Source organism: Xenopus laevis, chromosome 9_10L (assembly GCF_017654675.1).
Source record: "Xenopus laevis strain J_2021 chromosome 9_10L, Xenopus_laevis_v10.1, whole genome shotgun sequence".
Lineage (NCBI taxonomy): Eukaryota > Metazoa > Chordata > Amphibia > Anura > Pipidae > Xenopus > Xenopus laevis.
The window spans coordinates 78,624,689-78,652,137 of NC_054387.1; the positions used below are offsets into that span (position 1 = coordinate 78,624,689).

At 37.1% G+C, this 27,449-nt stretch overlaps 1 protein-coding gene across 4 annotated transcripts; it reads left to right on the forward strand.

The window, feature by feature from the left end:
- Positions 1-27,449, forward strand: lnpk.L (lunapark, ER junction formation factor L homeolog). Of its 4 annotated transcripts, none has more exons than XM_018234421.2 (13): positions 1-133; positions 10,241-10,309; positions 11,181-11,222; positions 11,766-11,953; positions 12,865-12,923; positions 13,102-13,142; positions 17,535-17,618; positions 17,798-17,849; positions 18,468-18,692; positions 21,918-22,023; positions 24,049-24,119; positions 24,861-25,034; positions 26,519-27,440. In XM_018234421.2, the coding sequence occupies exons 2-13, from the start codon at positions 10,283-10,285 to the stop codon at positions 26,770-26,772; spliced, it is 1,323 nt and encodes a 440-aa protein (XP_018089910.1). In that variant the 5' UTR covers positions 1-133; positions 10,241-10,282; the 3' UTR covers positions 26,773-27,440.

A 27,449-nucleotide genomic window follows, 5' to 3' on the forward strand; every position in this document is an offset into this window, starting at 1 on the left:
TACAAATTCAATCTCTTGCGTTTCTCCCGCCGGTTTCCAAGTTGCCACGTCACGGATTTAAACGCTGTGTAAGACTAGCTCTGTTGTGACTGGTCATAAGGGGGCGAGCGCCTACGACATAGACTTGTCACAGGTGGGTGGGGCGAGCGAAACGAAGAGGTAGAGCAGTTAGTTCTCTCTAGGAAGCGGAAGAGGGAGGCGGTGGCTGGTGTTGTGAGTCCTGTTCAGGTAATGTACCTCCGAGCAAGGGCGGAGGGATCTAGCCTTCGGGAGGGGGATAGGGGCGTGGGCAGTCCAAGACTTCCCTGCACCGCTCTTGTAAACCGAGCCGCGGCCTACGCTTATCACAAAGGCGCAGGTGCGTGTATTAATCGCGTGAGTGCTGGGCCTGCATCTAAAATACATTTAAATCGCCAGTGCCTCCTCATCTTGCCTTCGTTGAGGCTGGACTTCTGATTTTGTGTGTTTGTTTCCACGTTGAGATTTTAAGTGACAAGTAAAGCGTATGTGTAGGGTGTGTAAATCCAGGCTTCTATGTCCACATGTATTTCTATATGAAGTGGAAGCTGTCACACTGCACAAATGCGAGCAGTTCAGACCATTCCTACATACGCGTTACTCTACGAAGCGTCTCAATGTGACACATCAGTCCTCTATTATTTTGTGTAAGCGCGCTTAAAGCCCTCAATCATTTTGCCATTAAATCATTAGGTTTCTTCCATGGAGTTCGTAAGTAGTGCCACAATGTTCTGGTAAATCCAAAACCACAGTCTATCTTCAGAAATAATGGGCATCCTGTTAGTATGGAATTGGTAGAATGCGAATTTAACCTCACAGAATATGGGCCTGGAAATATTGGCTTGTGTTTAATATTAATATTGGCTGCAGACAATTATAAGCTTTGAAGTTCCTTGTTAGTGAAGCACAGGTCCAAATAGCCATTTCAATTACACAGAGACCCAAACAGCAGATCGTATTTTCCTAAACAGCGCCCCACAAGTTCATAAATAGTCACTGACTATGGCCCCTCTGTCTTTTGCTGCAATCCACCGTTTGCCTGTCTGGATCTGGTGTAGCATCTTTTCAAGTGAACACTGGCACATGATTCTGGGAGTTGTCAAGCAGCTAGTAGGCTGCAGATGGAAGATTGTTGAAGATAAAAAAAATCCACTGGAGTATCACATTATTCTATTACTCTTCCACAATCTCCACTATTCAAACAAGAGCAATCAGGTTTAAGGTCCCCCCTCTACAAGTATCTGCTTCAAAAGATACAAATGTTGCAATGTATCCATTATTTGATTGCCATGTTGCATTTTTGAAGTCTTCTGGCACGTACTTTTTGAAATTATATTTATATAATGTGTATATTCTCATGGGTGCTTGGTCAATAATTCATATATAAAAGTTAAAGATGGACCAGTACACCAATTTCTTCAATCACCAATATTTTATTGCAACATCACTGTGCTTCCAACTTATTCTGTGTATATATATTTTGTATATTCAAATATTCTATCTAAAAGTATTATATAGATGTTTAAACATTATATATATATATATATATATATATATATATATATATATATATATATATATATCACATTCCTTAAACATACTTGAGTTGCTCTATTGAGTCCCTTGCTTATTTATAGTAATGCACACTCTGTACGTGTGGAAACTGCCATTATTTGGCATTTTTGAGCTTCTGCTTTGATTCCTTCTGTAATCTCAAGTGGAACAGTGCTTTCCTACTGTTTGCATCTATACCACCTGGTGGGCATACATGGGCCAATAAAATTGACCGCTTATTGTCCAATGTATAACTGACCAGCTTGGCCAATAATCCAGAAGGCCTACATTTGCCAACACTGGTGTCCGTAGGGCCCAATTATCAGATCAGCCCAGGATCCCCCACCTCAAAGTGAGCATATCAGGGAGAGCGCTCATTTGTTAACCTTGCAACGAGTGGATCTTTTAGTGTTTGACTATCTTTAGAATGTACCATTGTATTTTTTTGAGAACACAAGTTAATATAGCACCAAGTCCTGAATTCTCCTCTGCTCAATACGTTTCTTCTCTACTCTACTGGGGAAGTACTGTTCCTGCTTTTTTCAACATTAGTTCAATGAATAGGATTTGTGTTGAACATCTATTTTTATTAATAAACATCTGGTTTATTGCACAAAGCCTAAAAATGAAACCACTTTCCCTTTAGCATCTGTCTTTGTGGAGAAGCTACTGTAACAAACAGAGTCAAAAGATAAGCCTTCTGTATAATTATCTTGAAGCACTGCAATAAAGCAAGGTTTTTCCTTTAGTTCCAGTAAACTTGTCTTTCTAAGCATAAGGTTAATGCCAGACTGTTTCTCTGTATAAGGCCTTACTTACTGCCTTGTCATATGGCTGTGTCCCTTTGTGGTATAATGACAAAGCACCTACAATCCTTCTGGATACCAGTTGATCAGTCTAGGCACTTTTTCCAGTGCGGGTGCATGGTACATTGGCAGAAGCGGGAGTAAGTGGGCCCGCCTTTCAGGTTTCTAGTTCATTGGCCCAACGAATGGGACAGTAGTACAGATGCCTTGTTGGTTGCCCAGTTTATGCCCACCTTCTGAAGCGAAGACAAAAAAGAAACAATTCAATATATATTTGCTCTCAATGTTGATTGTACCCACAGGGCAGACAAACAGCCCAGGTGGTTTCAGAAGTTTCTTTGCTATTGTGTTTTCTGATGAGCACTCTGTAAAGTTGGTTATCGGTTAACATGAATAGTTGTGTATTGCTTCTTTATTAAAAAGGTATTTCTGGTTGTTTTTAAATTTCAGTAATCTTAAAGGAACAGTTCAGTGTGAAAATAAAAACGGGGTAAATAACCTGTGCAAAATAAAAAATGTTTCTAATGTAGTTAGCCAAAAAATCTATAAAGGCTGGAGGGACTCTGTCTAACATACAGTTAGGTCCATAAATATTTGGACAGACTACTTATTTTTCTAATTTTGGTTCTGTACATTACCACTATGAATTTTAAATGAAACCACTCCGATGCAGTTGAACTGCAGACTTTTCGCTTCAATTCAGTGGGTTGACCAAAAAAATTGCACAAAATTGTGAGGAACTAAAGCCTTTTTTTAACACAACCACTTCATTTTCATGCCACTCAAGGGTAACCTGGTAGAATGATTACTCCAAGTGCTTTTGAAAGTCCTTAGTTTTTTAGTTTAGGACCAAACTAAAGTCAGAAATCTAACTATATTCGGTTACCCTGAATATGTTAGTCTGTGTCCCATTGAGAGTTCTTGTTTGCTCATGCAACTAAAACTGTAAAATATTTTGTCTGCTACTATGTGAAGCAGACACAGCAGTCAACTTGGGATATACTTGCAACATTAGCATATCTCTTATCAAAGACTCAAATGGCCCCAGCTGCTTTTAGATTACAACCAGCAAGCTGCTGTCATAGCCACATACTTGCCTTCACTAGCTGGCAAGTACAACATGGCACTTAAGTGAATAGAATGGGCAGGTGTTTAGGCTGGCATTTAAAGTCATGGTGTCACACAGCCTTCTCTGACTAAGCCTTGACACTTAATATGGGCACTGTTCTTTTATGGGCAAACTGGTATTGGCTTGATATTGCAATTAAATATACATTTTATTCCACATTATGTCTGAGTCATCTCTTATTTTTGCTTATCCACACATTTGCAACTGTCTGAACGCCATTGAAGAATTTGAGAATATGAAATATTTCTCTTCCAGTAATTTTAGGCTCCTATTTTTACTTTAGACCTCTTTTTGAATAACACTTTTTTTACTGTATTAAATGCAGATTCATACTTTTCTCTGCATGCAATTATGTTCTTTGCACTACAGAAAGGGGCAAATCTGTACACATTTGGTAGCATCAGCTCACACACTTACTGTGTATCAAGCAGGACATATGTGGACATTTTCTGTAGGCTAACAGTGGCCTGCTTTTTCACTTGCTGTTGATCATGATGTTTTAAAAATGTGTCTTGGGCTACTTGGCAAAATCTTCCACTTTTCTATCATGGAATGATCCAACTTTATTATTTTTAGACTGTTCTAGCATGTATGTTGGGTTAGATGCTGAATTCAGTATTAGAATGTCTGCCTAACATGTTATGAGACGTTAACTATTGAAAGCAAATTGTGCTTTCAAGAAACATTTTTTTCCAATATATTTCTTTACCTTTTTATGTAAACAGAATTCCTGTCTCTGGCCAATTGTAACCCTGTGGGTGTTATCAGGACAGCTCAGTTAAAGATAGCACAAATACCAGTTTGTAACATTAGCTCTACAAGCCGCTGAGTTGTGATGCAGATAGATTTACACGACATACCATCTGTAAACCATAAGAATGTCTCTAGACGTTCACAGATGGAAATTGCCAGAAAGTTGTGTTAAGAACTTTACACTACAATACACTTTTGAACCCCTCTTTGAATACTTTGAATAAAAGAAAAAGCTGTTGATAATGAGCAGTTCCCAAACTCTTACTGGCTGACCCTGGGAGGACTTTGCTTTAAAGTGGACCTGTCACCCAGACACACAAATCTGTATAACAAAAGTCCTTTTCAAATTAAACATGAAATCCGATTTCTATTTTTTATTAAAGCATTCATAGCTGTTGTAAGCTTATTTAAAAATCTCAGCTGTCAATCAAATATTGTCTGCCACTCCTCTATGCCCTGGGCATAGAGGCGGGGCAGACAATTACTTTCACTTTCCATTCAGCACTTCCTAGATGTCACTGATCTCCACATATTCCCCCGTTCTCTTTACCATTTAAATGTGTAGCCAGGGCACCCATTCTGGTGCACAAACAAGATTCTGAGATGATGCAAGCTTTGCCTTATTAACAGTGTGCACAAAATGGCTGCTGCCTGCTTGCTATAATTTTAAAATCCCAGACTGAAGGAAACAAGATTCAGATAATTTATATAGTGTAATTAAAGTTTATTTTGCTTGACTAATGTGATAAAATAGGATTTTGAATAATTTTTTTGGGTGACGGGTCCCCTTTAATAGATACACTTAAAGAGCTGGTTCACTTTTAAGTTATCTTTTAGTATGTTAAAGAATCGGTAATTCTAAGCAACTTCACGATTAGGTCTTAAATTTTTTTTTTTTAAATAGTTTAAGTATTTGCCTTCTGACTTTCCAGCTTTGAAATGGGGTTTAGGGACCCCATCTTGAAAAAAAAAAAAAAAGTTCTCTATAAGGCTACACATGTTCTGTTATTGCTACTTTTCGTTAACTGTCTTTCTATTCAGGCCTTCTATTCCAGTCTCATTCAAATCGGTGCATAGTTGCTAGTGTAAATGTGACCCTAGCAACCAGATTGCTGAAATTGCAAACTGGAGAGCTGTAACAAAAACCCACAAATAAAAAAAAATTAAACCTAAAATGTAGTTTCTCAGAATATCGCTCTACATCATACTAAAAGGGGGGAGAAAAACTCCACATGATACACCCTGCTAAAAAGGTCTTGAGAGAACACTGCAATATTTTATTCTCGGTGTGCTGTTGGCTTACCTATTCTTTGGAACTATCAACTGTACAAAGCTTCTGAGTTTCTTGGAGTGAAAAAAGGGCATAGATTGTGATACATTTTTGCTGTGAGGGTAAATCATTATTTAAATGTCTTCTCTGCTCTGTAGTATTCATTTTATTCAGTATACATGTGGAAAAGCAAGGCACATCACCCTGTGATATTGTTGTAAAGGTGGCAATACAATGGTTGGCCCTTTATGGTATCTGATTGGCTCATGGGCCAAATAAATGGTTATGGTACTAGTGGCTATATATGTGCATGTAACATACATCTTAAGAGCTGTAAACATGAATATATCATACCGGGGGAGCTTTACCGCATTTATTGTGACCACAAATAAGGAAGGTCCCTGCGTGTTTGGCATATAGTGTATGTGTGTCAATTTCTTGTGTATGACATTTGACTACCATCTAGAGAGGTCTGCTCCACCTTTGCAGAAGTGTGTGGATCATTGTGGTACAACTGCATATACTTGTGGTGTGTGTGTGTGGGACAAATTTCACTTTTCCGAGCTACAGAGTTAACTTTTATAGCATGGCAAGATTGTACTGTCTGCTTTAAAAGAAATTGTTTTGTGTGCTGCTGTCCTTTCGTTAAGATGAGCCAAAGAATCTTTGCCAGAGTTCTTATATATATAACTTGCAGTACAAGTTTAAAACCTGTAACTGTAGATGACAGGTCTCCTTGTAGGTCATCTGTGATACTATTTTGAGAACCATTGAGAAGTGACCGTGTGCTTTCTATAAAAGACTTGACTTGAATGACTTCTCAAACTTGTGAGTCTTTATCCTGTCTTATATTGCATTAATATGTTCCTATGTTCTTTATATTTTCCTTTAAGCAATGTAATTTTATTTTTAAATGACAAACAAGCTCACTTGAGCCTATATTGTTAGGAGGTTTGGTATATGCAAAGTCAAGCAGGTCTTCATTTTGCTTGACATTGGTCTCTGTGTGGGTTTAAATCTTCTGGACTGCCTGCACACAGGCTACAGAAAGGACTGCATAAGAATTTGTGCTTTGAGCTAACTAAAGGTGGCTATACAGCAGCTCTCTAGTTATCTAGCTACCTACTTGCTAGGTTCTAAATTACCCTAGCAGCCAAGCAGAGCTTGGATGAGACTAGATTTAAGCGAGGGCCTAAAGAGAAAGATAAGTAATAAAAAGTAACGAGAATATGTTAGGCATGCAGACATTGTGCATGTGCTTTGTTTCAGGTGTTAAGAAAGGTGATCATAGTGGCTGTCATAGTTAATAACAAAGGTTACCAATATAGAAAGCCATTTTTTTTAGGTGTTTGAACATACAGTATAAAAATATCTAGGTTCTAGGGCGTCAAATATGCTTTCACGTAGACTAGCTGGCTTTTAGGTTGAACCTTTTTGCCATTGCTCCATGCCACACTGTTTGGTAACCACTGCTTAAAGGGGACCTGCTACCCAAATAAATAATTCAAAATCCTATTTTATTTTGCTTGCCTGGCAAAATAAGCTTTACTTATAACTATAAAATAGTTTCCTTTCTTTTGGAATTCACAATCACAGCAAGCAGACAGCAGCCATTTTGCAGAAGCTGTTATCAAGGCAAAATTAGCAACAGCCTAAAATCATGTATATGCATCAAAAAGGGTACAGGCTACACACTTATACACACTAAGAAGGGGAATGTGTTGTTCCATATAAAAACTGGTTAAATAGGCTGTGCAAAATAAAAAATGTTTTCAATATAGTTAGCCAAAAGTGTAATGTATAAAGACTCTAGTGACGGGATGTCTAACATAATAGCCAGACCACTACTTCCTGCTTTGCAGCTCTCTTGGTTTCCACTGATTGGTTACCAGGCAGTAACCAATCAGTGACTAGAGGGGGGTCATAACTGTTGCTTTTGAATCTGAGCTGCATGCTGAGCCTCAATTGCAGACTCACTGTACGGTTATGTCCCATGTGGCCCCCTTCAAGTCGCTGACTAACTCAGAGTTGGAGCGCTGCAAAGCAGGAAGTAGTGGTCTGGCTATTATGTTGGACATCCAGTCACTCCAGCCTTGATAGATGACATTTTTGGCTAACTATATTAGAAACCTTTTTTTATTTTTTTTTTTATTTTTTTTTGCACAATCTATTTACCCAGTTTTTATTTTTATATTGAACTGTTCCTTTAAAATTTAACCTGACAGGCCAAACAAAGGGCTGAAACTTATGCTGCAAAAGTACTGGTAAAAATAATAAAGGGACTTGTGTATTTGGTGTTTAGCAGCTGGTTTGGATTTTTTACCATATCTTATCAGACTGAGAATGAAAATCAAAAGTATCAACTGAAGAAGTACCTTGTCTGTGACTTGATATAATTGTATCAAAGTTCATCAAATGTAATTGTTACTAGGAAACCTCCTGGAAACTATCCTTTACCATATTACTTTTTGCCTTTTGTGCTTTTTTTTTTTTTTTTTTTTTTTTAATTTAGCTTTTGTAAAATATTTTACACCAGAAAAGTTTACATGTTGGTGTCAAATAAATGGTTTATTTATAAATTTCTGATGTAATCATTTACAAATGACTAATCTCTATTAATATGGACAAGGGTTATTTATTCTTTTGCTGTGTTATAATTCACAGACAACAGAGCACGTTCAAATGGGAAAGGTTTTTCTAAAGTAGTTTTAAAAATGGCAGAGCTTATAGCTTTTTAATGTGGCTTTTTCAGGCAAACACTTTTTATGCAAAAATGTTATTCTCTGCTATACACATTCAAATAAAACCATTACAGCTTTATAAATAGGATTTTAAAACTTTTTTCAAAATTTTTTAACATGGAGTATGCATACTTAGAGATACTAAGAGATCATAATGTTGCCTTTGAAAGCTACTTATAACTTTGCCATGAAGTATTTGCCCAATGCTTTTTCATTACCTTTCTGACTCCCTGTGTTCCTCTATGAGGGGGCTGCCATATTTGTGCAGCGGGAGTCTGTTAGCATTAGAAACTCTAACTGACAGGCTGAGATGGGACAGTCAGGTTGGCAAAACAGTCAAGTTAGGTTAGTGTCAGTATCACTTTAAAGCACATGTAAAGCTTATTTCACTGGGGGGGGGTGAGATTCTTTTTCTTTAGGCCTATGCTCCTGTGGAAAATAACTGCCTGAGGTCTACACTGGCATTTTTCTTGCGTAAATATGGAGGAGATTCTAGGAAAGCCTTTAGTGTTTTTTTTTTTTTTTTTGCTGTACCTCCTGTGCAAATTTGAACTTGTTTGGTGTAAGCCTCCTATCTATTGTACAGCACAACAGAATATGTTCTCACACAATATATTGTATTAATAAACATCCCCATATAATATATACAAATGTAAATGTATGTGGCCGAGTGCTCCAGGAATTTCCCCAGTCCAGAAGACAAAAGTCCACTCGAGATCAAAGATGTGAGATGCTCCATAAGGGTAGTTAATCAGACTTCAGTGGAGGGGGTTGCTGCTGACCAGGCTATGTGTGTGGTCTGTAGTGGTGATACGTCTCCAGGAAGTCGGTAGGGATAATTGTGCAAACCCTTCAGGGAGACCAGAATTGCTGCCTAGAATGTGGTATTAAGAGTTGTAAGGGCAGTAGTCGACAGGGAGATTTGTTGCGATTTATACACGACTGCAAGCGACCAATCTCACGAAAATGCGTCTCCATTGCAAATAACTGAAATTGCTGGCAGTAAAACCATAATGAAGTTGCCCAAAATGACTGACACTTCTCTTAGAAGCTTGTTAGACTAATGTACTAGTTCTTTTCATCTGCTATTACACTGGAGTCTTTATTGAAAGAAGCTTGCAATAAAAATCAATTGAAACCGATAAGGACTAACTTATTATATAGCCTTATCTGTGGACTGGCAATTTATTTTACTAACTTCTTATTCAAGTGCGCATTTGCCTGAAAAGAAGTGGTTTTTTTTAATAACATGAGTTTAGGAAATTATAATAGCTTTATTTTATTTTTTCATGAAATTATAAACCCCATAGTTATATATGTTTTGGTTGTTTTAATAAAAATTGTAGCCCTATTCATTAATCTCGTTACAAAAGGGTAATGGAACAGTAACACCAAAAAATGAATGTTTCAAGGTAGTGAAAATATAATGTACTGTTCTACTGCAGTGGTGCAACTGGTGTTTGCTTTAGAAACTCTGCTTTAGTTTATATAAACAGGCTGCTGTGTAACCATGGGGTAGCCATTCAGAGTGAAACAGGAGAAAAGAAACAGGATACACAGCAGACAACAGATACACTTTGTAGTATTCAATGGTATTCCGCAGAGCATATCTGTTAACTACTGTGTATCCTGTGCTTAAATGGCTGCCCCCATGGCTACACAGCAACTTGTTTATATAAACTACAGTAGTCTACCAGAAGCAAAAACAGGAACATTATATTGTCATTCCTCTAAAACACGTTAATTTTTTGTTACTGTTACATTTAAATAGGGGTTAGGAGTGCCATGCGATAGTCGCGCAAAAGACGTGGCGATAAGTCGCCAGGCGACAAAATCTCCCCGAATCTCCTCGTCTGGCCTTACCCTAAGTAGAAAAGAACTAATAGCTCAAAATTTATCTTGGTTTCCATTTAAACGTTTTGCTCTGATCTTTTTTTGATAAAACCATTTTAATATTTTTTATTTTCAGCTGTGACGCCAGCCATACTTGTTTTCAGCTGCAGCTTGAGAAATGGGGGCACTCCTAGCAAAGTGGAGGGTAAGTACAGTACCAAAATCATTTGGGGATTTTTACAGAAAGTAATAAAAATAGGGATTATCTGTCTTGCAAATGTGGTGGAATTTTATCTTGCAGAGTATTTTAACAATTCCCCTTTAAGCATTGATGTTGCAGTTGTTGAACAGATACAAGACCAACAAGCCAGAGGATGGGAGAACAATCTTTTCAAAAACAATGTTAAAGCCGATTCTTGGACCCAGACAAATACAAGAAAGCATCTTTTTACTTGGGTAGAAAAAAAAGTATTTATAACAATGGGGAGAGCTACCTGGTTGCTCGAGTCTTAGGGACTTATTTCTCGTGTGTAAAACATTTGAGAAAAACTGGTTATGTTGCCTATTGCAACCAATCAGGAATTAGATTTCAGCAGTCGCCTACAAATTCGAAACAAAAGCAAAGACCTGTAAGGCTGCTATGGGCAACACCTGTGATGATCTCCAATATTTTACACAGCATGGTAAATAGGCAACTTAGAGTAGATCCTTGGATATACAGTAGGCCATTAGGACCTTGTGCAGGAAGACCTGCTGGAGACTTGAGTTTTGGAGTCGTGACCTTCTTATTCTTGTCCTATTACCTGTTTTCTTGTGTGTTTGATTTGCCTATTAGACAGACTGTAAGCTTCTTCAGACTGTTGGGTGTCCCAGACATATGTTGGTCCAAAAAAGGCACTTGCTGCTTTTCTCTTTTTGTTTAGGACATGTTGTCCCTTTCTGTTGATAAGCTTTGAGTGGCATGTATTCAGTGCTTGTCTTTAAATGTTGAAGATCAAAGCAGTTTTGACTCTTGGATTATTTTCTGTTTCTGATAATTAGTGCTAGTATAACAGCACCTTTCTTTTATTCAATAGGCAAAGCCCTCTACAGTTGAAGTTCTTGAAAAAATGGAAAAGGTACGTAACGTGTTAAACCTCTAGGTCAGAAAGTATTTTCAAATTCCTGTATACATATCTGAAGAAATTATTTATCTTAATAGTATTTGCCCTGTCAAAGCCTTCAAGCTTCTGTTACAAGAGATCAGTGGATTGTATTGTAACATTCTGACTTGCAATGGACTCCACAGAGTAAATAGGAAAAAGATGTCTAACTGTTGGATATTCTGCATGTGGCATTGCATTTTCCATTATTTAGCATGGTATATCTACCCTAAAGGCAAACAAAACTTCTTGACAGTACCATACTGGACAAACACAAGCCGCAAGTGTTGGCTGAAGCACAGGATTCTCAACCTAAATAAAAATGTTTATACATTTTGCCACTAAATAGGTCTTAGCCTAAATGTTCTAATTTTAAGAGCAACTATATGGTGGACTGCATTTCTTTCAGATTTATTAAAAAATGTTTTTATTGTTTATATGTTTATTTATTAAAAAAAGTGTTTTTTTGATTATCTGAGCATTCTGAAACCTTGAAAATGTGTTTGCATATCTTCTCAGGATATTCAGTCTCTGGAAGAATTTCGTGATAAAAATCAGAAACTGCGCAAGATTTGGGTTGCAAGACTGTTCTTCTATTCCACCATTCTTTATATTCTCACAAGTCTGACTGTATATTTATGGTACCTTCCGGGCGGCATGACTGCAAGACTCCTCACAACGCTTCTGTTTTTGTTGTTTCCAGTATTGTAAGTGTTCCCATGAATCAGCATGGATTACAGCATTATTCCATTGTCTTGGAGGCAAGAAAGTTAAATCCTATATTGGGAAGAGGCAAATTTTAAAAAGCATTGTATAAAAACACAATTGGTTAACTTCCTTGTACAAGAATTGCATGAAAATATTGTATGTACCTCATCCTCTTCAATATGCAGACGTATTGTATATAGTCAAGAATAGTGGCCACCTTTATAATTCTTCTTTACTGTGTTCAAGTATGAAAACAGAAAAAGCTGACGAGATTACGAACATTTTTTTGTTTTAAATTTTTTCCCATCTTCTCCAGATATAGAGGTGGATATTTTGCTTTAAATGGCTTCCTTTTTCCCCCTTATGCATTTGCCTAATGCATATATTAAGAGCCAAAATATATTTGCTTTTTTCACCATACTTCTGTGAAGGTAATTTTGCCTTGCTTAAACAGACACAAGCTTCACATCACTTCTCATAGGCCTCCTAATGTGTTTTATAATACAGTTACCTGAAACCAGATAATTGAGGCTGTAATTCACTTTGTAGTGAAGAGGTGCAAGAGGTTTCAAGGGTTTTGTAGCTCTGCACATGGGGCTATAATACCCCAATCTTTACTCATCAACTCTGGCAAGTACCTGAAAGAACTGATACAAATGTTACTCAGAAACCATCACTGGTTTATTTGAGCAACAATGGTCTTTCAAGTGTACAGGTGCTTTAGTTGACTGCCGTTCAAAATGAATGGGGTACAATTACAATCTTGAGCTGTTTTTTCCCCCCCCTCCCAAGGAACTACATAACTCTTAATTTTCCTGCCCCCTCCGTTTCATTTATTTAGTAACTGATTGGTAATGTTTTTTAGAACACACAATTTCCTGTTTAAAATGTTTTTCTTTTTTACTAATAGGATATGGTTTGTTAGAACACTACTAATTCTGTGGTTTTCCAGAAGAACTGAAAGAAATAGTAAGTACAATCCTATTACATCCATGTATCGGTTTTTATATTTTGCTGTCTACATAGATATTAATTGAATACAACTTGTGCCAATATAGTTTAAAACTATCTAGTTTTTGTACTGATGAATTTTCATTTTTGTCTAATGAGCGAAGTATTTACTTTTTTTTTTAACCCACTTTTACAGATGATGCTCTGGAACTTTTAAAAGCAGAAAAGAAGAAAATAGTAAGTTACGTTGTATTTTTAATTGTGTTTAGGGATTTTACTTGCCATTTATGAAGGTCTGTTGTGTATGTCATCTTAAGGCACATTTGCATAGGCATTTCCAATCTTTTATTGCATCCATAATGTAACAAGCCTGTAACCAAGTGGTGACAGCACATTATCAAACTTTTCACGTAGAACAATGCTGGGCAAATTTTACCATATGCTGGGATGAGTATCCAGTATACAGAAAGTTTGAGTCAAACTATATTGAAAGTGATTCGAAACATAGGAGGCTGTCATTGGCTACGAGTTGGAATCAATCAGGTTTATATATCGAGATATCTTTATAATGTAAGTTAATATCAAACTAATTGCAGTTGTGTTAGGGTAATGGTCGACGGGGATATTTGTCCCCAGTGATAAACTGTGGCTGACAAATCTCCTGAGAAGGCTTCTCCACAGACAATAATTGGAATTTCTGGTGTTTAAACCTACGCATTACAAAGTTGCCTGAAGTTTCCTTGCAAGGCAACTTCTGGTGACTTCAGAAAAACAAAGCAACATGTAGTTTTTTTGCCACTGGCCATTCAATTGTCTGTGGAGAAGCATTTTCGGGAGATTTGTCATCCGCAGTAGCACCAGTTTATTACAGTCTGCCATTACCTCTGAGACTTTGTAACTTTATAAATTAGTCTTGGAACTATGCATTGTTTGGGATTTGGTTAGCTGTTACTTGACCTTCTGTTTTTGCCAACAAACCGTAAACCATTAATTACTGTCGTGTGACGTCATATTTTAAATAGAAATATAAAATAACCAATATCTGCAATGTGTTGTGGTTGCCCAAAGGTAAAACTTAACTTTTATTAAAACAGATCACAAGAGGTTTAGTGAATTGAAAATGTATCTCAAGTTCTTAATAAAAACAACCAATTATAGCACTAAATTATTTTTTGAACTGGGGTGTTTTGATTAATATGTTTGAAGTAAAACAGCTTCTGAACCGGTTACGTTTTATCTATTGGAGTGACTTTTAATTTAACTTAAGAGAAGAAATGAAGATATTAAATACAATTTAATTGGCTCATTAATTGGGTATCTGAAATATATTTAATGGAATCTTAAAATCCTTTGGCTATTGTGTAAGCTGCAATGGTCAGTGTCTAATAATGCATAGTTAACCTGTACTTACAAACACAAGTGATGTTACTTCACTGTGCCCTATGAATGTCAATATAAAGATCTGCCTATGATCTTTCCACTCTACTGATAACATCCCCCACTCAAGCCCTGTGCAGTTTGGTTCCAATCCACCACATGCTTCGTGTACCTTTTATTAGGGGCCTTAAAAAGAAGATTTTCAACCTATTGGGAAATTAAGCTTTTAGCATTTAAAGACAAGGCAGCAAGTTTAAGGAATATTTTCCTCCTATTGAGTTTTCACAGCATTCAGAGTAAGCTAATTGCTTCTGCTAATAAATAATCTAAAATCGATGCTGACAGCAGTTAATTGGCACAGAGACTTTATTCAGCAAAGCGCTTGGCTAACGACCTTCTTTAAATTAATAGCATTAAATGCCACGAGGAAATAAATCTGAAGAATTGCCTGTCATGTGCTGTCATGTCTAATAACTTCCAATAATGATGGCTGATAGATTTTTGCAGATTCCATTATTGAAGTTGCTGCATGTAATTATTCTCCTCATTATATGTAAACAATTAGCAACATTTGGTGTTTCCTCGCAATAAAGTTGTTAAATACCAGCAATACATTTCTATCCTTCCTAAAAGCTTAAGCAATAAAAGATGTGGGAAATTTAAGCTGATTTTAGTAGCTTGTCCTCAGAGATATTCCTTGGATTGCTTCTGTATAGGAACTCTTGACAATGTTTACTCCACTGGCCAATCTGGAGTACTTTACTCTAAAGGTTTTGGTTTCTGTAACTGCTTAAATAAAGGTACTGTGTTACTAAAATATCAGCATTTTTTTCTAAGTTAAGGAAATCCTTTAATGCCAGGAATTGTTACCAATCCCATACCATTTTTGTTGTCCAGGTATGAGATCTGTTATCCAGAAAGCTTGGTATTACGGAAAGGCCGTCTCCCATATACTCCATTTTATCCAAATAACCAATTTTTTTTTTAAAGGATTTCCTTTTTCTCTGTAATAATAAAACAGTACCTTGTACTTGATCCCAACTAAGATATAATTAATCCTTATTGGAAGCAAAACCAGCCAGGGTTCATTTAATATTTACATTTTTTGGTATGAAGATCCAAATTACAGAAAGATCAGGTCCCGAGCACTCTGAATAACAGGTCTCATGTAGGACTAAATGCAGTTTGGATGCTGTTGTAGTACTACATGCACTAAAATGTGTGGTATGGTTACGTTTGCCTCCTGAGATATTCTCGGTCTTTAAAGGGGTGATTCACCTTCAAACAACTAGTTGTTTTCAGATAGATCACCAGAAATAATGACTTTTTCCAATGACTTTCCATTTTCTATGTGTGTCGAGTGTTGTTTCACCTTCTGAAGCAGCCCTGGGGGGGGGGGTCACTGACCCTGTAAACTTTTTTAAATGGATACATTTAGTTGATACATTTCTTATTATTGTCCCTGCTGAGCAGAATCTCTGACTTTCATTACAGGCAGCTGTTAGAATTGATACAATTGTTGCTAATAATCCAGAGATGCTGCTGAGAAATGTATCAACTAAATGTTGCAAAATTGTTACAGTGCAGATTCTAAACCTGAATTACTGAGCTGCCAGACTAAAACACCAGAGACACGAACATTCAACTTTAAACTTAGATTTTGGAAAAACAGTTAAATAAATAATGGAAAGTAATTGAAAGTCTTTTTCTGAGGAATAATCTAAAAACAACTGAATTTTAAAAAGTGTTTGGAAGGTGAACAAGGTGGAATCTGAAACTTTCTTATATACAAGCTTTGGCCTGCTTACCTCTTATCCTCAGGAACTGTTTTTCAAGGGAAATCAATTTATAGTTAGCAATCACTTAGACATGGCTGGCTCAACAAGCCAGATCTACAGTATATAAAATATAGTACAAATACAATTCTCATAATGGACAAAAAAATAACAATGCAGATTCCATTCAAGCAAATGGCAAGCTGTGCAGATACTTTTGGGGAATTCTACATAGGCAAATTATACGTACCACTTGTCCCTGCAGTTTGTGGATGCCCTACTGGAAGCGAAGCATTCCAGTCAGACTAAACCACCTTCAAAACATTTTTACTGTAATTTGACTTTCAAGCTGACATGCAGGTATATCTAGGAGAACAAATGGTAATTATTCCCATGTCTGCAGACTGAGCCACACCCTTCCCTACCCCCCTTACAGGTGGGAAAAGAGCAACTAGGCAGGACCGCCATCAGAAATCGCAGGGCCCCATACGACAAAATCTCCTGGGCCCCCTGGGCTGCGCCCACCGCAAGCCCCACCTACAGGTCCACCCTCCCCACCCACAGGTCCGCCCCCACCACACTAAAAAAACAAATAAAAATATTGGTGGCTCGGGTTCCCACATGTTAATAAAAAATAAAAAGATATTGGTGGTCAGGGCCCCCCCATAAAAAAACATTTGTGGCCAGGGCCCCTCATTGAAAAATATTGGTGGCTAGGACCCCACATGAGAAAAAAAAATTGGTGGCCTAAATTGTTGGCCAGGGCCCCTTAAATGTTCATGTCTTCCCGAAGTCATCAGCTCTCAGAAAGATGGGGGACCCGGCTAATCAAGTAAGTGTGGCGTGGCAGGGCCCCCCTTACCCTCGGGGCCCCCTACAACTCTCCCCCCCCCCCCTGTCCCCACCTAATGGCGGCCCTGCAAATAGGCATTCTTGCCAGATTTCTCCCCAACTTGACTTCAGAGTAAGACCCTTACCCTAAGGTGATCTATGGGGACCAATGCTCTTAGTTAAGTATCCATGAAATCTGTCTATACAGACTTTTCTTCATCAGTATCAACAAACATCTAGGTAAATTTAGGGGAGGGTATAGGCTTCCTTCCCTGTCCCCACAGTTTGGTCACCCTTTCTTTTAGCTCAGCACTCAATGTCAATGTCTCAATTGAGTCAACTGTCAATGAACACACATACCCACATACCCTACAATACATTTTCAGCCTACAGTACATATGAACTCTAATTTACCTTCATTTTTGCGTGCAGGTGTATCTAGAAGACAGTGTTTGGGGGGGACCCCTGCTCCAGACTAAGTTTCATATCAAGGGTCAAACATAGCCTACAATACATTTTTAGCCTACAGTACATATTCACTATAATTGACCTTCAAGCTGGTGTTCAGGTGTATCTAGAAGATGCGATTGGGGATACGTTGGCTCACTTTTTTTAAATTTATTTTTGTTTTTTGTTTTTAAAACAGCTTGAAGAGGTGATGGAAAAAGAAACCTATAAGGCAGCTAAGATAATTCTTGAAAGGTTTGACCCAGACTCAAGGAAGATAAAGGTAAGCTTTTCATCTCTTGTATGTCCGCCACCCCAGCAACCTATCGTGTATAATAAAACTACTGCCAGACCTAAAAACAAAATGCTGCTTGTTCTAATAAGGTCATGTGTCCGTTACATGTGTCTTGTATTCCTAGAAGTAATGTGTGTAGTTATTGATTGATCTTTGTTTATTAACAGGAGCTTGAACTTCCAGTTCCTGGACCACCAATAACTCCTAGACCAGGCCAAGGTAAATTGATGGGTTATATGGCTATATCTGCCCACCAAAGATTTTGTTTTGCTTTAAATACTAGCCACTAGGGTATTATACAATGTACACCTAGCTGATATGGCATATGAGCATAGCACAGCTTCTGCCACATGATTCCATGCTCCTGAGCTGCTTTAGCTACTATGCAAAATATATTTAGTATGGTTGTTAATTTATAAGGATTTACCATCTCAATATATGACTAGGTTACCCAGTGGTTTATCTTTGTGCTAAATTTTTTGGTCCCAGAAGGTCCTTTCATCTAAATAGTACTGCTAACCCTTATTGGCATTTATATATTTTGTAAACTTTAGTCCACCTTGATACATACATACATACATACATACATACATACATACATACATACATACATACGTGCCTATTGCATTCTCTTTCCACTGTGTTGTGTTGCTTGTTTCCACAGGGTTCTTTTTTTTTTTTATGTACACTGCCTGCAACCTTTTCCCTTCTTATGCTTGTCCTTCCTTTGTGTTTTCCTCACAGCCAGGTTTATAATGTTGCCTGAGCTCTATTACTTTCTTTGAGCCTGCTGTAATGAATCATTAAATTCCTTATGTACTGTACATACACTCTCAGATCTGCGCCAGAGGACGGCAGCTCAAAGAAACATAAGTGTGTCCACCCCAGTAAACCCAGGCCAGGGATCTCCGCAAGTTTCAGGGCTGTTGGCGGCAACTCCAGCTCTTCAAAGAGATACTTCAGCTCCTGGTGGCCCCCCTGAGCGATCTGTTCAGCCAACACCTCAGTCAAACATCTTACAGAGACGCCCTGGATCGCCTGCAACTGCAGTATCTGGAATGGGTAAACAGAACACTTACTGTTATTTACAGTTTATATAGTTTTCTCTGGTTACCAATAAACCTGGTAATATTCAGGCGCTATAGAAATGGCATTTCATTTGGAAATAGGAGCGCAGTTATCTGATTAAGCAGGAGTTCCATATTCAATTAGCCATAACTCTTTACAGCTGGCACCTTGTGATGCTGAAGCCTATTGCTAGAGCTCGTTTAACTGTTATGGCTTCTTTGTTTAAATGGCAATAAAACGTTGCAGTATTCTGCAGTCAACAATATATATACCATACAGTTTTACAGCTCTGGGTTTAAAAAAGCTACAGATTTATACGGATCAGTTATAAGAGCAAATTTTTTTTTTTCTTTTACTTTTAAAAAAAATACTTGTATTTGTTTTTTTAACTTTTTTTTTTTTATATATATATTTAAGATGCAACCCAAATAGGAGAGGAGTCCTAATATGCTCTTCTGAAATGTTCCTCCTAGTTAACCCTAAACATTGTATGAATTTTGTAAACCCATTGTTAAGCAACTATAATCTAGCTGGAAGATTAAGCAGTGTTCTTCATTAACAATTTTTAAATGCTTATAAAGTGTATTTTCCAAAGCTTTTATAGCAAATGTGGAAGCCAATTGGATCATTCAAATGGTCACAACTTCAAGATTAAGTTAGCTGTGCAATACCATAGAAATAAAGAAAAAAAAAATGAATTGCATAAACCTTAATTATGTTCCCCTTCCCCTCCCCCCCCAAGTGTGTTTTGCCTATTAAAGGGGTGGTTCACTTTTAGTATGCTATATAATGGCCAATTATAAGCACCTTTGCAATTGGTCTTCATTTTTTTTAAGTTTTTGAAGTATTTGCCATATTTTGTCTTTCCAGCTTTCAACTAGGGAAAGAGGGGGTCACCCAGCTATAAAATGAATGCTCCGTAAGGCTAGAAAATGATTGCTACTTTTTATTACTCCTTTTTTCTATTAAGGCCCTCTCCTATTCATATGCCAGTCTGTTATTAAAATCAATGCATGATTTCTAGGGTAATTTGGACACTAGCAACCAGAATGTTCAAATTTAACACTGGAGATTTGCTGACCAAAGCTAAATAACACAAACCACAAATAATAAACAAGTAAATCAAATTGCAAATTGTCTCAAAATCAGTCTCTACATCATACTAAAAGTTAATTTAATATTGTACAACCCCTTTAATGCAAAAGTCAATTGTTGAGCTTCCTCTCCTTTGTTTCAGCAGTAAGAACAGTCATGGTACATTAAATTACATTTGCAAAACTTTAAAACCAATCACAGGTCACAAAAATTAAATAGTCTTTTTTTTTTTTTCAAATTATAGTTTTTGCAAGTTAGAAAAATGTATACATTTATACAGCATATTCACTATCCCACACTTTCCTTCCTTAAAGTCTCTTAAGAGGCTGTTAAAGGTCACTGTATGCCTGGTTGCTTGCTGTGAGAACAACAGCTGGAAGGCTTCTCTCTGTCTATTGGATAGCAGATGCCAATTCAGGAAAATATCAAGATTATTGTGCAGGCTTTCAAGAACCAATAAAACACTCTATAAATATTTAGATTTTACTGAAACAAATGAGTTAACCTGTTGTATACTAAATAGGAGTTTCTTTGTGATCCTCACAGATATGGATTTTTGGCAGTATTAAATATTACAAGTGTTTTTCATTTGATGCTTTAATCAGGAGTTTCAAACAATTTGACTATAACATGATTAACTGACTGGGAAATGTGCATATTCTGCGACACCATTTAATTTGGGCCTTAAAGAAAAGAAAATTGTTCTGGTTGGACTGCTTTCATGTTTCACTCACAATTTTGTGGGTGTGAAAAAAAAAAAAGATTCAATTTTATGGCTTCTTGCTACTGTGCTCCCATATGTTGGAAAATGAATAAGCAGCAGGTATTTGAGTGTGTGCCAAGCCTGCAGGAATGACCAGCCATCTTACAATGATTGCTTTTGATGTTTATATTAATTACTGTTGTCCATAACAGCATGAATAGCAAGATACATGGTTGGAGACACTTATGAATATAAAAAGCGATTAATGTACTTTAAGGGGAAACCGGTTCTATACATTTTGAAATCCTGTAGCCTATCTTTGTTCGCATTTCACACGTTTTTGGTATATTTTAGAGAAGTTGCTAAAACACAAGATTCCATGTACTTGCATGAATTTTACATTAACTACATTTATCAAAGGTCCAATTTCGAATTCATGTGAGTTTGTTTTAAACTCCCATAAATTTGAAATTCGACTAGTCAAAATGTATTGATTAAATCAAATTTTTGAAATTCTAGCAAAATGACCTGAAAAACATGAATGTCAGGAAGGCTACAAACATCACCAAATTAATCCCTGGACCTCTCCCATTGACTTATACAGTAATTCGGCAGGTTTTAAGAGACGAATAGTCTAATTTGAGTTCTTAAAGAGCCAGAGTATGATCTCAAAATTAGAATTCGAATTAAAACTCTAATAGTTTGGATGATTCACAATTTGAATTTGAGAGTATTGATAAAAAAAAAATTGAATTTTTCACTTTGACACTTAATAAATCTGCCCCGTAGTGTTTTAATAGCATGTCAATTGACCTTTTTATTGATGTCATGCCTTTGTTTATATGCGTGGAAGTTGCTGTGCTGATCATGTGTCCGAATTTGATAAATACAATCTGCAGAGGAACGTTTGCCTTATCATTACCAAATTCAGATTTTTCAGTTTAGTTTCTTATACTATACATTATACAAAAACATATCCTTAAATCTTTTACCCTGAGCCAGTAAGTTCTATGTGCTCGCTCAAAACCTCACTGCCAAAAGCAGAAGAGAACGGGCATAAAAACCCACATATCTATATTCTTTAATACCCTGAATGAATGCAGACTTGTGTTTGTGTGGAGGTTAAATGGGGGGGGGGGAGGCCATGCTGGGATACCACTTCTCATATGGGTATGGTTTAGTTGACATGTTTTTTGTACACACAAAGCCTTTTATCTGTTCGACAAAGGGGTGATTAATGCCATGTATAGATTATTTATATTGGTTTATGATTTATTAGTTTTATAGAATAGTTTAATGCCTCTGTTCTGGGTTCTTGATTTCACCGGACTTTGTACATTACAGACCATTCTTTTTGTTAGGGCTACCTAAACGCAAAACATTTTATGTACCTTTTTTTTTTCTTTCTTAAATTATACTAGCTCTCCATCCCCCAGGGCCTCCATTAGCAAGACCAATTCTTCCAAGAGAAAGAGGTGCAATGGATAGAGTAATTGAGTACCTGGTTGGTGATGGTCCACAGAACAGGTAAAGATTTTCATTCAAACGGATTGAATCATTATTGTATGCTTCATAATCGTAACGTTTTTTTTCCTATGACTTGTATGTTGCAGTCCCAAATATCCATATATTGCTGGTTTGATATTTAATGTTTGAAAACATATTAAAACTGCTCCGTACTACAAGAATCTTGGTTAATATGGAGTATGCAGTAAGCAAGATGTAAAGTAGTTAGTTTTCTTAAACAAGACTTGATTAAAATGTGTAAACTACTAGTGCATTTTATGGGTAACTAATACCTATAATATCTTTTCTAGATCCATTAGACAAGTTGCGGATGTGTTGCTTAAGCAGTCGTTAATTTGATCATCATTACATTTTGAAATGAATGAAATATATAATCATGTTATAAAATTAAGTACATTTTAATTGCTTTTAATATATGCTTTTGGGAAATGGAAGGTTATTTATTTTTTTTTATCTGAGATTTAGTATTTTTAATTTGTCTGGCTGGTGTTCTTGCATAAATAAATTAGTTAAAAAATATTCTTAAGTATAATGCATGGTAATCAGTAGATCGAACTGAATGGTTGCTAGACCTGGAGCAACCTTTGTGCTATTTAAAACAATTTATAATTACCGTATATACTCGTGTATAAGCCGAGGTACCTAATTTACCTAAGAAAACTGGAAAAATGTATTGACTCGTGTATAAGCCTAGGGGCTGATTGAAAATCAATCTGTACTTTGTACAGGAACGCTCCTCTAGTCATATAGACAGCCCTGCTGGGCGCCGCCATTTTGGAAGGACGCCGGCAGGGAAGGACGCGCCGCCCGGAGCTCCTGGACCTGCTCCGGGCGGCGATCGTCAGTCACAGAGTCCTGATGCGCTATGGGAGAGGGAGGTGAGGGATCCGATATTACGGGATTTGAATTTCTTATACGCTGTTTGCTTGGGGAAGTGCAATCCTTATTCTCAGCAGGGCTGTCTATATGACAGGGATCCGGTGAGGGATTGGCGTATGACCCGCGTATAAGCCGAGGTCGAGTTTTTCAGCACATTTTGGGTGCTGAAAAACTCTGCTTATACGCGAGTATATACGGTATTTTGTCTAGCCTGTAGTAATCCTTCTGTTATGTAGCTTGATAATCCAAAGGCATCTCCAACAAACCATTTAACCATTTTATATATAGGTAATTCCTGTTTTTCTGGAAAGCTCTGAATTACAGGAAGGCCATATCTCATAGATTCCAATTTAATCAAATAAAACATTTTCAAAAATGATTACCTTTTTCGCTAATAAAACAGTACCTTCTGCTTGATTCTAACTAAGATATAATTAATCCTTATTGGAGTGGAGACAAAGCAATCCTGTTAGCTTTATTTAATGTTTAAATTATTTTTTAGTAGACTTAAGGTATGGTCATCCAAATTACGGAAAGATCCTATATTGAAAAGCATTCTGGATAACATCTGGTCCCATACCTGTATCATCTTAAACCATGACTTTTGTATTTAACTTTTTTGCTGCAGGTTTTCGTAAGCTGTTGCTAGGGTTGTCAGTAACATGAGTAAAGCAAAATTTAAACAAGCCCAGTGTAAAAAAAACAAAAAAACAAACAAAAACAAAGTCGATGCATAATACCTAGAAAGCAGTCAGGATTCGGGCAAAAAAGACCTGATGCCCTTATTGTGTGGGCAGGTTCACGGGTACCCTGCGGGCAATTATTCCCTCTTTACTATGTGCTCACATTTAAAACTTGTGTACTCCGTTTTTAAAAACTGTGTGCTCAGGTCAGAATGAATACAGAATTGACACAAAATTCATTATGCACACCACAACTACTTGTGCACTGGCCCTTGTGTATGAGTGCACAACTTACAGGCAACATTGCTTGTGGGGGTAGTTGGGTAGGTTGTAGAAAAAAAAGTGCTTCCTGGCAATCTAGCTAATTGGTGACACAATTTCCTGTTCATGGTTTGATGCCAATTCAAAATGTTTAGATAACAAAGTAAAATTTGGTAACCAAAGACAATTTGTTTTTCTTTAGATACGCCCTGATATGTCAGCAGTGCTTTTCACATAATGGAATGGCCCTTAAAGAAGAATTTGAATATGTCGGTAAGCCGTAGTAAATTGTATTCCCCTAAACACCTCTAGTTTGTAAACCCTGAATTGTTCTGTTCTAAAGTCATATGCATTCCCCTTATACTAAAGGTCAAAATCGAATTCTATACTGCAGTTGTCCTGATCGTTGCACAGGATTTATAGCAGTCACAGTAACTAAGATGTGTGTTTAGAATCCCTTGTATTTAATTGTACTTGGGGTAACTCCTTTGCCTAGTTACAGCTCGGATTAAAACCAGTGTGTCTACAATGAGGTTCTGTGTCAGGGGCAAATAGCTTAATGTCTAGACCAACCTTTCACCCATGAGCCACATGCAAATGTTAAGTTGGAGAGCAACACAGGCATGCAGAATTTTCCTGGCGGTGTCGATTATGAGCTATGATTGGCCATTTTGGTAGCTCGTATGTGGCCTACAGGAGGCTCTATTTGGCAGTACACCAAGTTTTTATACAATCAAAACTTTCTTCCAAGCCTGGAATTCATAATATGCACTTGCTTTGAGGCCACTGAGAGCAACATCCAATCAGTTTCTCGCAGCCACTGTTTGGGGACCACTGGTCTAGACGGTGTCCTTCTCCAAATGTTACTTTTTAGTATTGTTTACTAGTTATTTAAAGTGAAATTTTTTTTCTTTTCAGTGTTTGTCTTGAAATATATGAAATATATGTCCATGTGTCGCCATACTGGCAGATATATTTCTAAATGTTGGTCAATTAAATGGAAATTTACTTTAGCTTTTAGATGTGCCTACTGCTATTTCCTCAATCCTGCCAGGAAGACGCGCCCGCAGGCACCACGGCTTCAAGAAATCAGTTTTGACAGGCAAAGGCAAAGGACTGACTCTCAAGGCTCTGTTAATACTTTGCAGCTCCCTGCTGCAGACCAGCTGGAAAACCAACAGTCTCCAGGTACAAGTGAAATGAAGACCTGTTTCCATGCCAGGTTGAAATGGAAAAATGATTAAACTGTAGTTAAATCATTTTTTGTGTTGATTTAATTAATAAACTTGATCTGTGCCATGTATATTCCTGGCTTAAAGCCTGGAAGCCAAACTCCACTGCACACAAAATGTGCAATGTCATGCTAGAAAGCACTTGTATAACTTTGATGGGTGGCTGAAGTTAGTCCATGTTGGGGTACCTGGGTGTTTGTGTGTGTGTGTGTGTTCATGTCCTGTAGTGATGTCCTGGCGTAACAGCTCAAAGCAATTTTTCTTCATTAGGCATATACAGTATTTGATTTGAAAGGTGTAGCCAGGTTACTGGAGGGACACTGAGGGTTGGTTTTAGAACAAATGTAGACTATACAGTACTGAAACTAATGGTCCATTAGATATAGAATCATAGATTCTACAATCTATGGCAGTTTAAGGGGTTAATATATTGTGAATTACTGAAAAGCAAAGTACAGTCAATGCTCCCTTCCACCTCAGTTTTGGTGCTGATGTTGCATTCCTTTGCACAAGTATAAAAATAATTTAGACAAAGATATTACATTTTGCAGAATGTTCATATTAAGATTTTTCTAATTTTCTATTTATTACTATAAGTGTTGCCTTCTAGGTCTCCTTGCTAGCTGCATGACACTGCAACATGTTGTAGTAACCTACTGTAGGTATTCATTTAAATGTCAGACCAAAGGAGGAATAACAAGGCCTCATGCAACTAAACAATTTAAAAGAATTTTGAATCCTCACTCTGCCAACTAAATATTTGAAAAAAAACATTTGAAGACCAATTACAGTTGGCATATTGCAGTGCAACATATGGTAGGTTATACAGAAAAATTCTTTCTTAAGCTTGGTAAATAATTTTTCTGGTATATTGCCTTTTGTTTTAAACCTCTCCTTTGTGTAGGCCATATAAAATGCACATTATGGTTACCCACTCTCAATGACCTTATATAAAATACCAAATACTGTTTTAAAGAATTATTTGATTATGAAAACGTTGTGACCTCTTTGCAACACGCTAAACGGTTTCTGAAAATTTCTTTGTTGCCCTTTGAGATCTGCTCTTTTTCTGGTGATGTAGCTGGATTAAGGCTGTTTCATTCTGCAGTCTCTCTGGATGGTTCTGTTGGTGCTCAGGTATCTATAAACTGCACAACAATCTGCACATGAAATGCTACAGGAGATGGGAAATGTTTGTTGCAGTGTAAGCTTTAGTGTTGCAGATTGCTTGCTTATGTATATGCAGCACTGGCTGTTCACTGCTCTTTAGCACAAGTATACCAACTGAATATTGTCTCGCTAACTTTTGTCCAGCTAAGCACTTAAAGGCCAGTCATACAAGCTTGGCAAACCGATATGTGCATTTTAATCTTTTATATTTTGTTTTATTGTTTCAGTTTACACAATGGTCTGTAACTTGTTTCACCTTCTGTTTATTAGAAGCAATGGAAGAGGATTCACCTGCACAGGCTGAGGAGCAAGCAATAGAAGAACAAGTTATAGAAGAGCAAGTAACAGAAGAGCAATTAATAGAAGACCAAGTGATAGAAGAGGACTCTACATGCAGTGAACAGCAGTGGGAAGAAGCGCCTGATGATACGGAGAAAGACAATTTGCCAGCTGCTGAAGTAAACCCCTCCCTTCCTGCCCCTGCAGCCAATGAAAGTGAAGAATCGTTTATGGAAACGGAATAAATGTTATGAGTGCCTCCATTAGTTTATGGCAGCTTCATTCTCACAGGCTTGTGCTCTTATGGAACTTCCTACAGAAAAAAAGGTTTTATAGTCTGTCTAAAGCTGGTGAACAGAATGTTGCGCTGTATCATAAGCCTGCAGCTGGGGAATGTATTACTGTATTTCTTGAATGGGCTTATAGTTTTTGGACCCATCCTAAGCTTGGAAAAATAAACACATTTTATGTTTAGGTTTTTAACAATCTTTCGAAATTATTTATTTTATGTTAATATGGAAGGAAGATTATGTAGTATCTGTTGTACCAGAGAACTGCTTACAGATTCTAAATGTAATTTATCTGAATGGACCACCGTCGGTACTCAGTGTCTTGAAACTTCACAGAAAGCAATATGGAACATAGCACTTGTTTTATTTTGTTTTAGCTTTATTTATAACCATAAGAGTTCACATGCACATTATGTATGTCACTGTAATGCAAGTGAATGGCCACACATAAATGTTTGTATAAAATGTAGCTCATGTTTACATAAAATAACATAGGAAGAACTTTGTATTGTCTTTCAATGCTAAATATTTATAGCTGTCTTTTGATGGTACATACGCCAACTATAATGCCTTTTGAGTGTTTATATTTTGTTAAGTAAAATAAAGATAATTAAAAAGCTGGATTTTAAGCA